Genomic DNA, 14,416 nt, shown 5'->3' on the forward strand with positions numbered 1-14,416 from the left:
AAATCTCATTATTTTGGTTTTCTCTTGGTTTATTTTTAATCCCATTACTTTTCCTTCTGTTACCATTTCGTTTAACATTCGTTCCATTGTTTTTCTATTTTTTGTTATTAGCACAATATCATCAGCGTATGCTATTATTTGTCCTTCTCTCGTTCGGAGGGTGCCTTTGTTGATCTTCCTGACGACGTATTCTAGGGCAAGATTAAACAGAGTTGCTGATAATGAATATCCTTGTCTCACCCCTTTATTGATGACAAATTCTTCTGTGTCGCCTACTTGAGTTTTTATACTAACTACAGTTCTACTCATTGTCATTTGTATTAATCTTCTTAAGCATAACATAAGTGAATAGAAATTCCACTATAGACCAGGGCGCATCTGTAAAAATATTAGTACATTTGGACGTTGAGAGGTGACTCAAATTTTTTTGCAGAAATTGCTTGAAAATAAATCAAATAATAATAATTGAGTTATCCTCCCCCTCAAAAAGGTCCGGAACATTGTTTAAATAATCAAAATGTCAAAAAATTAAATAAAAATTCGATTTTTTTCTTCGTTTTTTGATTATAACTTTAAAAGTATTCATTTCCGAGAAAAGTTGTACTGACATAAAAGTTGCGTAATTAAATTTCCTACAATATAGAATTGGTTAAAAATTTAAAGAATAGTCACCCTTGTTGCAAAATAGCAATAATTGCGAAAAAACCATACAAAAACAAGTATTCGCATTTTACGTTTTTCAACCATTTATGCTAAACTTAGGACCTTCATATTTCACCCAGAAAAACTTTATGATACAGTAAAATAACACTGTAAATTTCATTAAGATCGGTTTAATAGATTTTGCAAAATAAATTTTGCAATCCAGCTTTCGCAAAAAAAATTTATTTTTTCAAAATGTTACAGGACTGAAAATAAAGCAGATAGCAAGTTGAATTTTTTTTGCTTATAGAAGGGTACTGTACCTTTCATTTGCAATTTTGAAAAATTGAAATTGATTAACACCACGGCGTCAGGAATTTTTTTAAATAAACATTAATTATCGTTGCTACGCGCAGGACAGCGGATAGTTTGCTCTGATTGGGCATTCCAATGACCTTTGGTAATGATTGATACATTCTAATTTTTATTAAATTTCGATATAAATAAATAAATTTGTTTATTGCAAAATAAAAACACATACTCTACCCTTTGAAATAACACTTTTATTAGCAAAAACTTTCTTTGTTCATATCTTTTAACTTAAAAAATAAAAGTTTATTGTTTTTAAACATATGCAATTGTTTGAACAATATTTCACAAACAATAATAAGTTTGATTTTTGTGGAATTAAAATATTAAAATACAACAAAATATAGAGTAAGAAAATAATATATTAGATAAAGATTGGAAGAGATTTTGGTGGAAATCAACTTGTGTGAATCGAACACCGCTGTCCAGCGCGTAGCACCAAAAATTATTGTTTATTTAAAAAATTTCCTGACGCCGTGGTAATTAATCGATTTTAATTTTGCAAATTAAAAATGAAAGGTACAGTACACTTCTATAAACAAAAAAAATCAACTTGCTATCTGCTTTATTTTCAGTCCTGTAACATTTTGAAAAAATAAATTCTTTTTGCGAAAGCTGGATTGCAAAATTTATTTTGCAAAATCTATTAAACCGATCTTAATGAAATTTACAGTGTTATTTTACTGTATCATAAAGTTTTTCTGGGTGAAATATGAAGGTCCTAAGTGTAGCATAAATGGTTGAAAAACGCAAAATGCGAATACTTGTTTTTGTATGGTTTGTTCACAATTATTGCTATTTTGCAACTAGGGTGACTATTTTTTAAATTTTTAACCAATTCAATATTGCAGGAAATTTAATTACGCAACTTTTATCTCAGTACAACTTTTCTCGAAAATGAATACTTTTAAAGTTATAATCAAAAAACGAAGAAAAAAATCGAATTTTTCCTTCAATTTTTGACATTTTGATTATTTAAACAATGTTCCGGACCTTTTTGAGAGGGAGGATAACTCAAATATTATTATTTGAGTCATTTTCAAGCAATTTCTGCAAAAAAATTTGAGTCACCTCTCAACGTCCATCTCAAAACAGATGCGCCCTGGACTACTAATGTTCTATTTGAATACGTTACATAAATCGATTGAAATGCTTTATTCGCTAATTAAGGGGCTATCCTAGTGTAAAAGTACGAAATTCTTATACTTTTTTTGGGAATTTCTAAAATAAAAAGTATTGCATCAGTTGATTTGAAAATTTTCATGAGCATTTATTATAAAAAGAAGTACATATACGTAAAACAATTTTCATAAATGAATATTAAAAATTAAACGATTTATGCGCCACCTACTGGCACCGTGAAAAGAAAAACATAGCTCCACTGCAACAGTGATTGGGACTAACAGAGATCCTGAAACATAAAATTTCAAAGTGATTATTGAAATATAAGTTATTTCCCATACCATCAACTAGAATTTTTGAAAAATATTAAAATTTGGAAAAATGACGAGGTGTTGAAAAAATTTTTTAAAATAAGCTAAAACATTTTCAGTTTCAAAAACCGCCAAATTGACATTTTTTATGCGATCAAAAACCCCTAGTTGATGGTATGGAAAATAACTTATTTTTCAATAATACCTTTGAAATTTTATATTTCAGGACTTCTGTTAGTCCCAATCACTGCAGCAGTGGAGCTATGTTTTTATTTTCACGGTGCCAGTAGATGGCCCATAAATCGTTTAATTTTCAATATTTTTTTATAAAAATTGTTTTAGATATACTTCTTTTTATAATAAATGCTCATGCAAATTTTCAAAACAATTCGTACAGTACTTTTTATTTTAGAAATTCCCAAAAAAGTATATGAATTTCGTACTTTTACATTAGGATAGCCCCTTAAACAATCTTGGTTTACAAATTTGGCTAAAACCCCAAAACGGCTCTACCAAAAATTTCTATATTTATAGAATATATATAATTCAAAAAGTTAGCAAACAGCACATTTGAAAAATTATTAATATTGCTAAAATTATTATTATATTATAAATTATTAGTATTGCAGTTAATTGTTAAAATTAAATAACATTTGTTTCATTCGGGGGGAAAGTACAGGTGACAACAAAAGACTAAAAAAAGCTGAGTTGAAAAGACATAAGTAAAAGAACAAGCAAAATAATATGAACTGTAATAGTAATAGGCTACGGTAGATCGGTCAATTCTCACATTATTCTCTTATACTGAAAAATGTCAATATGTTCTAAATTTGGATAAAGTTGTATTAGTGATTAACATTGACACTCACTCCACTCCATACTCCTAATAAATCTCATATCTTAACTCTAAATACTCCAGCTTTTTGGCTGCAAAATCTTTAATCAAATCGTTCAAGTGTAAGGCCTTCATTTGAAACAAAACTATCCAAACTAGACAATCTAGAATTTTCATCAGAAGTCGAGTTTCTCAAGTAGTTTTTGATTCTTTTCAACACGCTGAATGATCTTTCTCCAGATGCATTAGATGTCATCATGCATAGTAGAATGCGCAAAGCCGTGTTCATATTCGGAAATAATGTTGTTAACTGTTTTTCACGAATGAGTTTCAGATACACCAAAAGTGTATTCCTCGGAGGCTTGGTAATCTTATTATCATGAGGTTCTCTTTCTTCATCAAATATACCTTCAACGAAGCCTTTGAACTGTACGCACTCTTCTCCAAAGTCACCGTCTATGTCGATTCGATACTTTTTAGCCAAAATAGAAGCTTTTACCCTGATTTCTTCATTAAGGCTGAAATTAACTTCGGATCATTTAATCAATTCTAAATTAAGCCAATCAATTACAACATTGAATGTATTTTACTTTAAGTCTTCTTTACCATTAAAGTGGGGTTCAGTGGATTCATCTTCTTTGTCTTCGCCAGAGAGAGCTTGTATTTTCGGTCGTCTTTTTATTTCAAGAATATAGGTTTCATTTTCAGACAACTCTTTTCCTCTTTTTTCGTGTGAATCAACGTTGTCTCTCAGACTCAACACTTTCCTGTAGGGATTTGTATATGTTGCACATTCAAGTAATATGTAGCAGTCTTTTGACATGTTTTGCTATTCTTATCAAAACGTTGTAAAATATCGTACCACGTGTTTAGTAGAATAGCATTCTCTAATTTGAAAATTTGTTTACTGATTCCATTAGCTTCAGCTCGGCTCACATTTGTTTCCCCTGTATCGGCTGATATTTTTTTAATTGCATCGTAGTAGCTCCAGTAGTTAAGTAAAATAGGTTTTACAGCATGCCATTTGGCAGCCCATCTTGTAACGTTTACTCTTTTTGGAAGGAGTTTCTTTTCGTTATTGCTATTCTGACAATGTTTTCCAACACGGTCCTTCTTGAAGTAGATGCACTCAGGAAAACGTAAAATTCTTGAATAAACGTTAATTTTTTATTTATTAATAAAATTTAATAATAATAATTGTATATAAGTATTAATAAGCGTTAATATTTATTTTTGATGTGAACGTTGGTTATTTTAATTAGATTGTATTGTTTATATACAAAAGTAATGTACTCGATTTACAGTAGCGGTAATTATTAATTAATTTTGGAAAATAAAAATTAAATTTTTTTACCAAAAAAGATTTTTTTACAAAACTCTGCGGCCCCCTTGTGCTTGCGGCCCTAGGCCGCGGCCTAGTCGGCCTAGTGGTAAATCCGGCACTGCACATGGCAGAAACATCTATATGTTTTTCCAGCAAGACCTAATCATGACTATTCCACCAGAAATTCTACGTTTGACTTCTATTTACCGATTCCGTCCAGTGGTAGGGGAGCAAAGTATGCTAAATTTGCAGTCACTCGAACGTTATGGCGACCTATTGGGTTGTGATTATTAGGTCCTAAAACCAAAAAAAGTTAAGTAAAATTTTCCATTTTAGTGGGGACTTTCCATTTTTTAATTTAAGTTTCCATTTCCAAGAATCATTTTTCCGATTATAGCGCCATCTATCCATAATTAGAAAAAATGTCTCGAATAAAAGTTGCTTATTTTTACGTAAAGAATCCAAATCTGAAATAAAAATTTGGGGGTCCCATTTAAGATTTTAAAGTAGGTAACCCCCACCCCACCCCCGTGGGGGGTTTGTTTTTGGTACCATTCGATAGATTTTTCAAAAACATTTTGAAAGTATTTTGCAGTTTTTCGACCTAAAAAATTTTTAATTTACCCCCCCCCCCTCTCCATGGGGTGTCATGTTTAGTACCATTCGATAGATTTTTGAAAAATATTGAAGAAGTATTTTTTAGTTTTTCGATCTGACGTTCATTTCGCGAAATATTCGCTTTTTTCTGTGAAACTTTTTGACTCACCCATTTCCTTACGCCCCGCTCAAATCGTCAGATTTTTGAAATATACACTCTTTTGCATGTACTTAACTTACCTTATCTTAATCTGACAATTTCGAGTATTTTTAAGGATAGATTTTTTTTTCGGGCCCCACTTATTGAACTTCCCTGTGTTAAGAGCCAATATATGGTAGAGGTACATCTGCAGGGTACCAGGGTTTTCCCCATATGATAATCTGACGCGCTCGGGTAACTGCAAAAATCCCCGCTTGGGCTCCCCTACCACAATGATTTAGTACAGAAATCTATGTTATATTCTGCAAAAAAACTATGCAACCATCTCCCTCTACAACTTAAATCCGCAACGTCTTTCCTTAAGTTCCGTAAAATGACAAAAGCCTATCTATCTGAAAGACCATATTATTCAATAGCAGAGTTTCTTAACCAATAACTAAGAATTTACAGTATTCTTATGTATCAGGAGAATTTTAATCTATATTTGAGTGTCATATGCAGCAGCTTAAATTAACTTATTAAGTTTCTTAAGGTAGATTATGCAATTTGCAATTTTTTTTTTTAATTTTGCAATAGATTGTTACTGTTTTTTGTTTCACTTCATTATATTTTATTTATATTGACAATTTATATAATTTTAGTAAATTGTATTTTTATTGTTTTTATTTATGACTCTTGTATAGTCTAAGAGCTAGTGAACCTTTTGACTAACGGTCGTCCTGTAAGGCTAAAAATTTGTAGAGTGATAATTCATAGCACACCAAAGCTAAAAACCATGACCTGGCAGGCCTCAGCGGTGCACGTGTATCTACCAGGTGAATCGAAAAGTGCAAATTTAGGGGGTAAAATAAACTTTCTCCTGTAAGGTTTAAATTTAAGTATGTGTTTGAGTAAGTCATTTAGAAGAAATGTGTACAATGACAGGCGATTCTGAAGAGCATAAGACCTTGCCAGGCGAGGGGAAAGATTAGGGGTTTTTATTAAAATTATTCTTTTTGCATCGAACAAATTTTTTTTAGGCTTTTTGAATCATTCCAAACAGAAAAGGTCCTTAGTTATTTTTCTCTTAAGTTAATAGTTTTTGTTATATAAGCGATTGAAAATTTTGAAAATTGCGAAATCGGCCATTTTTAACCCAAATCGGACATTTATCTAAAAATTTCAATATTGGCAAGGTACGCAGATATTCCTTAAACATTGATTGATGAAATCCCGAAGAGTTTTTTGCAATAAAATAACGAAAACCGCTTTGTTTTTTTAATTGCTAATCAAGCGGGCGCTACACTGTAGTATAATTGAGGACGTTTGAGCTTGCATAAATTCATTATCTCGAGAATGGGCAAATTTGAAGAGAAATCCTCAGACAGGTCTATTTCTATTTTTGAATTAGGACTTTTTGGTATATATATAATACTAGTGACGTCATCCATCTGGGCGTGATGACGTAATCGATTATTTTTTTAAATAAGAGTAGGTGTTGTGTGATAGCTCATTTGAAAGGTTATTTAATTCTCTATTCAGTAATATAAACATTAACATAATTATTTATACAGGGTGTACAAAAAAAAATTTTTCTTCTATTTGTCAAATTTAATCAAAGTTAATTTAATAAAAAAAATGTTTTTGTACACCCTGTATAAATTATTATGTTATTGTTTATATTAGTGAATAGAGAATTAAATAACCTTTCAAATGAGCTATCACACAACCCCTACTCTCATTTAAAAAAATCATCGATTACGTCATCACGCTCAGATGGATGACGTCACTAGTATTATATATATGCCAAAAAGTCCTAATTTAAAAATAAAAATCGACCTGTCTGAGGATTTCTCTTGAAATTTGTCTATTCTCGAGATAATGAATTTATGCCAACTCAAACGTCCTCACTTATACTACAGTGAAGCGTCCGCTTGATTAGCAATTAAAAAACAAAGGGGTTTCCGATATTGTATTGCAAAAAACTCTTTGGGATTTCATCAATCAATGTTTAAAGAATATCTACCTACCTTGGCAACTTTGAGATTTTTAGATAAATATCCGATTTGGGGTTAAAAATGGTCGATTTCGCAATTTTCAAAATTTTCAATCGCTTATATAACAAAAACTATTAACTTAAGAGAAAAATCACCAAAGACCTTTTCTGTTTGGAATGATTCAAAAAACTTAAAAAAAATTTGTTCGATGCAAAAAAAATAAATTTAGGAAAAACTCCTAATCTTTCCCCTCGCCTGGCAAGGTCTTATGCTCTTCAGAATCGCCTGTCATTTTACACATTTCTTTTAAATGACTTACTCAAACACATACTTAAATTTAAACCTTACAGGAGAAAGTTTATTTTACCCCCTAAATTTGCACTTTTCGATTCACCTGGTAGATACACGTGCACCGCTGAGGCCTGCCAGGTCATGGTTTTTAGCTTTGGTGTGCTATGAATTATCACTCTACAAATTTCTAGCCTTACAGGACGACCGTTAGTCAAAAGGTTCACTAGCTCTTAGACTAGTAAGCTTTGTCTATAAAATTGTTAAATTTGCCATGACAATAAAACTATTCTATTCTTTCTATCATATTTTTTTTATTTTTAGTGATTTTTGAGTTTTTGAAAAATTTTGTGAAAATCAACAGATTTATTATTGTTAAACAAAAAATAACCACAAAACGAAAAATATCTTGACGTTGTTACCTCGTGAAAGGTCTAAATAAAATCTATGCAAAATTTCAGGTAGATCGGTCTAGTAGTTTTTCAGTTACAATGTCCACCGCATTTGAAAAAGCAGTTTTGAGAAAAATGCGTTTAAAGTTTTGACAACTGCACCTTCATCTTATTTGTCTGCCAAATCTTAAAGTGATGGACATCGGAATATGTTTTTTGAATCGCGGAGTAATCTACAAAAGAAAAGGCGAACGGTTGTTTAACGTCTCTCACTACGCACAAGCCTGCTGGCGCGAGGCCTAGGCAAAGCGATTCGAAGGTAGGGATATTCAACACGCTGTATCATCTGGTAATTTTACTTCGATCAATCTGAAATTTTCAGAGAGTAATAAAAAAAATTTAATATTTCAATACCCCCCCCCCCCCTTAATAATTACTTATCAGTGGCTTTACACAGCATATTCTGTTCGCCGTTTACCACATTTTAATGGTCCATTTCTTCTTGTAATAGTATATCTTCTTGAGCGAGACCTCTTTTCTATTTTTGTTTTTATTTGTCCCTTTCACTGTAATCTAGGACGTCTTCCTTTCCTCATTGTATTTTGTTTCCATTTTCAATTTCTTGGCGGTATTTTTGTCTCGTTCACTCTTCGTATATGTGCATACCAGAGTAATTTTCGTTTTCTATTTCGTCGTTTCATGTCTCATTTACATTAGTTCTTTAATTCGTTCATTTTCTTTTTTTATCCATTAGTGTTTATATGTAGCCTCTTCTCCAAAATATACTTTCCATTGCATTTATTTTGTCGTTTTCCATTCGTTTATTTGTCACCCACGTCTCTGCGCCATTAGTCGAGGCATTGAAGGATTGAAGTGTCGATTTTTTTGCAGTAAGTCATATTTTAATGCGGATTGGTGCGTTGGATTCGTGAGAATGTCAGGAAACTTTGTGAACTAATTTAATGAATAAGAAATCTCAAATTGCATTTGTGCATAAGAAAAATGCATTTCAAAAATGCATTTCGGTAAATAGTGGGAAAAATTGACTCAATTTTCTTACTCGGGAGTTTTTGGGGTCGCTGAAAACGAATATGAGGTCGGCAAGAGTGTGAAAACTACCTGGTGCCTGCAGCGGGTGTAATAAACGTCTTCCTCTGGAGTATTATGGTAATTTGTTAAATAATTGGCCCAAACTTGTAACTCGGGAGTTTTTGGGGTCGCTGAAAATGAATATGAGGTCGGCGAGAGTGTGCAAAGTACCTGGTGCCTGCAGCGGGTGTAATAAACGTCTTTCTCTGGAGTATTATGGTAATTTATCATATAATTAGTTTAAACTCGTCACACGGCGGTTTATGGGGTAATCTATTTTCTTCGATGTAACTATAGTGATCGAAAAGGGTGGTATTTTTATTATGAATAAACATACATTTTTATTATTATAATATATTTATGGTTAAAAAAGTTCATTATACAAAATTTATCGTAATTTATCTTTAAAATGCATTTTCTTTATCATTATCATCTTCTTCATTATTGCCTTCCTCTCTCGAGTCCAATGCAATATTTGTGCAATCAGAGCCTACACAATTTTTTCAGGCTAAATTACAAACTAACCCATGCTTCCTGTACCCGCATGAGTTACCGCAGTCTGACTTACAACTACAGAATATTAAATTTAAAATGTTTGGAGGACCAGGTGGCTGAGTCATACTAACTGGAATTAATACATTTTTTTTTTGTAATTCTCATCCCCAATCGGTTGGTTCATGTTACTGTCCTCTCCATGCAGCCAAATTTGTGTTTGTAAATATACCCTTTTTAAATGCTGGGTAAATGCATCAATAGATGAAAGAATTTTTCCAATGACAATCTTTTTATTTTTGGCAATAGCCATTAAGTACATTCTATATCTAGTAATTTTCTCTTAAGGCAAAACCACATCATCCACTTGCGACTTACTTCAAAATGCTTTAAATGATATGAAATTAAAATTTAGTCGTTGCGATATTTATTTTTAGTGACCTTAAAGACCCCCGAGTAACAAGTTTGGGCCAATTATTTAACAAATTACCATAATAGTTCAGAGGAAGACGTTTATTACACCTGCTGCAGGCACCAGGTAGTTTGCACACTCTCGCCGACCTCATATTCATTTTCAGCTACCCCAAATACCCCCGAGTAATGAGTTAAAGCCAATTATATGATAAATTACCACAATACTCCAGAGGAAGACGTTTATTACACCCGCTACAGGCACCAGTTAGTTTGTACACTCTCTCCGCCTCATATTAATTTTCAGCGACCCCCAAAACCCCCTAGTAATGAGTTTAAGTCAATTATATGATAAATTACCACAATACTCCAGAGGAAGACGTTTATTACACCCGCTGCAGGCACCAGGTAGTTTGCACACTCTCGCCGACCTCATATTCGTTTTCAGCGACCCCAAAAACCCCAGAGTAAGAAAATTTAGTCAATTTTTCCCACTATTTACCGAAATGCATTTTTCTTATGCACAAATGCAATTTGAGATTTCTTATTCATTACATTAGTTCACAAAATTTCCTGACATTCTCACGAATCCAACGCACCAAGCTGCATTAAAATCCGTCTTACTGCGCCAAAAATCGACAGTAAGGCCTTTTTTTGTGCTTCAATGCCTCCACTACATACGGTGAGCAATTTTCCACTATTGTCTTAAGATTTGGTGTTTTAAACCTAAGGTTTTTAAATCAAATATTTCATTTAGTCTTTCCTTTCTTTATTTTATTTATGATATCCGTTTCATCTGATCCTCTATTTGCTACCCTCAAAGATTTACATTCATTTACTTCTTACGTGCGTACAAAATACCTACACACACTCTTTTGTTTCACAATAAAACACTGAAAAACGTTTGTTTTTCTATACTTCCACAAAATTTATTACAGCTATGTTATTACTACAGCGGTTTCGGCAAAGTGCCTTTCTCAAGTGATATATTTTACAATGCATTTGCCTTTTTAAGTCTTTAAAATATATCACTTGAGAAAGGCACTTTGCCGAAACAGCTGTAGTAATAACATAGTTGTAATAAATTTTGTGGAAGTATAGAAAAACAAACGTTTTTCAGTGTTTTATTGTGAGATAAAATGAACTTCCATCAAGTAACGGTCGAATCCATCAACTCTTTTGTTTTCTTTCCCTTTTTATGTATAGACTTTAAGTAATGCATTTTCCATTCCTTGATTGTCCATGTGCCTTGTGTGATTGCTGTATGTGTCTATTAAATATGAATTTGTACTGAATTTTGATTTTTGATTCACAAAATGGATTCTCCACTAGAGTACTACTTCCTTAAATATACTCAGTGACATTAGAAGTGTTACACCTAGAAAGAATCATTTCTTGAACTTAATTTTTTGGCAGCACAGTAACTATATTTATAGCATGCTATGATAACAATATCAATGTTTTATCTTTTATAGTTTTTGTAAAAATAAAGTTTTATCTTTAAATTTTTTTTGTGAAAAGACCAATTGATAAAGACCGGTTAGTACAGATATTTTTAGTTGTGATTCCTCAGTCTAATTGTATTCAGTGCAAGAGTATGCCTCGAGTTCGAAAACACCAAAATTACCACCACTTTAGCGATTTTGACAGGGGTAGAATTATTGCCTATAGAGATACGGGTTTGTCGTATCGCGAAATTGGCCCTCGTGTTAATTGTACGGCAATGGCAGTTATGCGAGTGTGTCGTGTGTGGACAAACAAAGGTAGAGGAACACGAAGAAGATCAACTGGTCAACCGAGGCATACCACAGGGCGTCAAGATAGGCGTTTTAAACTCCTGGGTCTGAGAGACCGTTTTGCTACTACGTGTCAAATCGCTGACCTATGGTTTGCAGTAGAAGGTAGACTTGTTACTAGACATACCTTATACCGTAGCATTTGAGCCTTTGGACTGGTTTCATTCCGCCCACCACGAGTGCTTCCTTTGACTGCGGACCACTGTTATCAACGTTTGAATTGGTGCAGAGAACGGCGGCGTTGGGTGGCAGAATGGCATAATGCAGCATTCATCGATGAATCGCGATTTTGTTTAGGTATGCATGATGGTCGTAAGATGATAAGACGCCGCCGTGTAGAGCGACGATATATCGGGTTTGCTGTTGAGAGGCATCTACACAGGACACTTGGAGTAATAGTTTGGGGGTTAATGCCTATGGTAGCCGATCACCACTTTTGTTTATTAGAGGCAGTATGACAGATGCGCGTTATGTTGATGACATCTTACAAACCAGCTTACTGTCTTATCTAGACGCCCGTCGAAACGCCCTTTTTCAGGAAGATAACGCACGTCCCCATATTGCTCGTCGAAGTATGGACTTTTTCCAAGAAGTTGTCGTTAATTTTTTGCCGTAGCTACCCCGTTTACTGGGTTTAAATCCTATCGAACATGTGTGGGATATGATGGGGAGGAGACTGTCCACTTTGCACCATCCTCCACAGACTCTGGCCTCCTCTGGCACAGTTAATCCATGAAATTCAAGTTGCTTGGAACGAGGTGCCACAACCAGATATCGATCATCTTTTTTTGTCAATGCCTAGACGTGTACAGGAGTGTATTCAGCTAGGGGGTCGCCAAACACATTAATTTTTTTTTATTACATGTCAATAAAAAGTCTTGCCAATGTTATCGTTTCATTCTTAATGAAAATGTAACCTGGTGCCAAAAAATTAAGTTCCAGTATAGTTTTCCATCAATTATAATTTCTGAACCACAAAATTTGAAGTAGTACAATTTTAAAAATGTTTAACGTTTTTGTGGTGTATTTTAACTGAATCGAGCCAACTGATTCTTTCTCCTTTTTCTTTGGTTTATTGTTCCTGTAGTTACTTATGATGGCTCGTGTTGGACCGAAACGGGTTCAAAGTGTTTTAAACTCTTTTTAATGTTTTTAATAAATTGATTTGGTGTTATTCTTGGAGAGAGTGTAATACATATTACCTCTAGACCACATTTTTATGAAGTATTGATACATCTATTTCTGTTTTAAAATGTTGTTTACAAATTTTACTCATAGATTAATTTGTTGCAGCTGGAGAGACTGAAAGAACGCCCCTTATTAGAAGTTACGTCCAAGGTCTTCCATCGATGTACACTGAAAGTATAGGAAATTTTTATTCTCCCCAGGGAACGCCTGAAGGATCGTTGAATCGATTCTCACAATGTGATACTTTGAATGTTTTTGCTCCAGTAAAATTTTCAAGTGCCGAGGTACGTACTCTTTGAGACTTATAACGTTGTCACGCTTAAATAGTTTATTAACCCTTATAGTGCAGTCACTGAAGGTTTTCACCTCCGATTTCGTTGAACCTCCATCGATTTTTATGAAAATTGGTGAGTAGTTAGAGGATACCTCAAGGAACAAAGGTGACATGATGCCAACTTGCGCTTTTACCCTGGGGGTGGATGCCACCCCATCTCGGTGGTGAAAATTATTTCATTAAAAATAATACCATAATTCGATAGAGGGACAAATTCTAAGCAAAATTTGTTATATAAAGTTATTAATATAAATCAATACTTTTTGAGTATTTAAAGATCAAAGATTTTATTGTTTCGTAAAAAAATGCTTGTTTTAAAGCACGTCTTCACGTATAACTCAAAAACTATAAGCTTTTACAAAAAAGTTATCATTACCAAAATTAAACATAATAAAAAATTGAATACATTTCTCATTTAAAGAACTACACTCATGTTAATTCAATGTAAGTTATGGGTAATTGAAGGTATATTTTTTCGACGAGTACGCAAATCTAAGTATTCAAGCTTAAATAACGGGAAAACTATGCATTTTATAAAATATACCTACTAAACACTTGTCAAAGTACTTTGGAATACCTATCAAATGAGCTCCATAAGACGTTAATAGCATCAAAATTAAGCAAGTTATGATGAAAATAAGAGAACTGTTTGGAATTTTTTTGGCAAAAGTGAAAAATAAAACATCGCCATTTCCACAAAAAAGAATGTGTGTGTACTTTGTACGCACGTAAGAAGTTATACTTCTATTATATGATTATATGATTATAAACGAAATTAATATACTTTTTATTTATATTTTATTTAAATATTAAATTAATTTATACTTACTACTTCTCAAACATTTTTATTAAAACAGTGCCAAAAAACACATTAAAAATGCCACGAATGATTTCTGAACATGAATTGTCGGAAAAATTTTTAACTAAATACGTATTTTCTGAAAATAAAATTATATAATAAATATACTTACAATCATAAAATGTATAAAAAAAAATCAAAAAAAATAAAAGTTTCTATTGGGATTCGAACCAACTTACCACGCGGCTGGTATTTGCGTTGTATTGGGATTCACCCGCATTAAAACTTCGC

The 14,416-nt window shown here is 32.8% G+C and overlaps 1 protein-coding gene across 1 annotated transcript in view; it reads left to right on the forward strand.

Moving 5' to 3' along the window:
* The window catches only part of LOC114340936 (steroidogenic acute regulatory protein-like), a 102,295-nt gene that overhangs the window by 46,411 nt on the left and 41,468 nt on the right, over nucleotides 1-14,416 (forward strand). The window contains exon 6 of the mRNA XM_028291710.2: nucleotides 13,098-13,276. Within this exon, the coding sequence (XP_028147511.2) occupies nucleotides 13,098-13,276 (179 nt within the window). The remainder of the gene's footprint in view (nucleotides 1-13,097; nucleotides 13,277-14,416) is intronic.

Source organism: Diabrotica virgifera, chromosome 4 (genome assembly GCF_917563875.1).
Source record: "Diabrotica virgifera virgifera chromosome 4, PGI_DIABVI_V3a".
Classification (NCBI taxonomy): Eukaryota; Metazoa; Arthropoda; class Insecta; order Coleoptera; family Chrysomelidae; genus Diabrotica; species Diabrotica virgifera.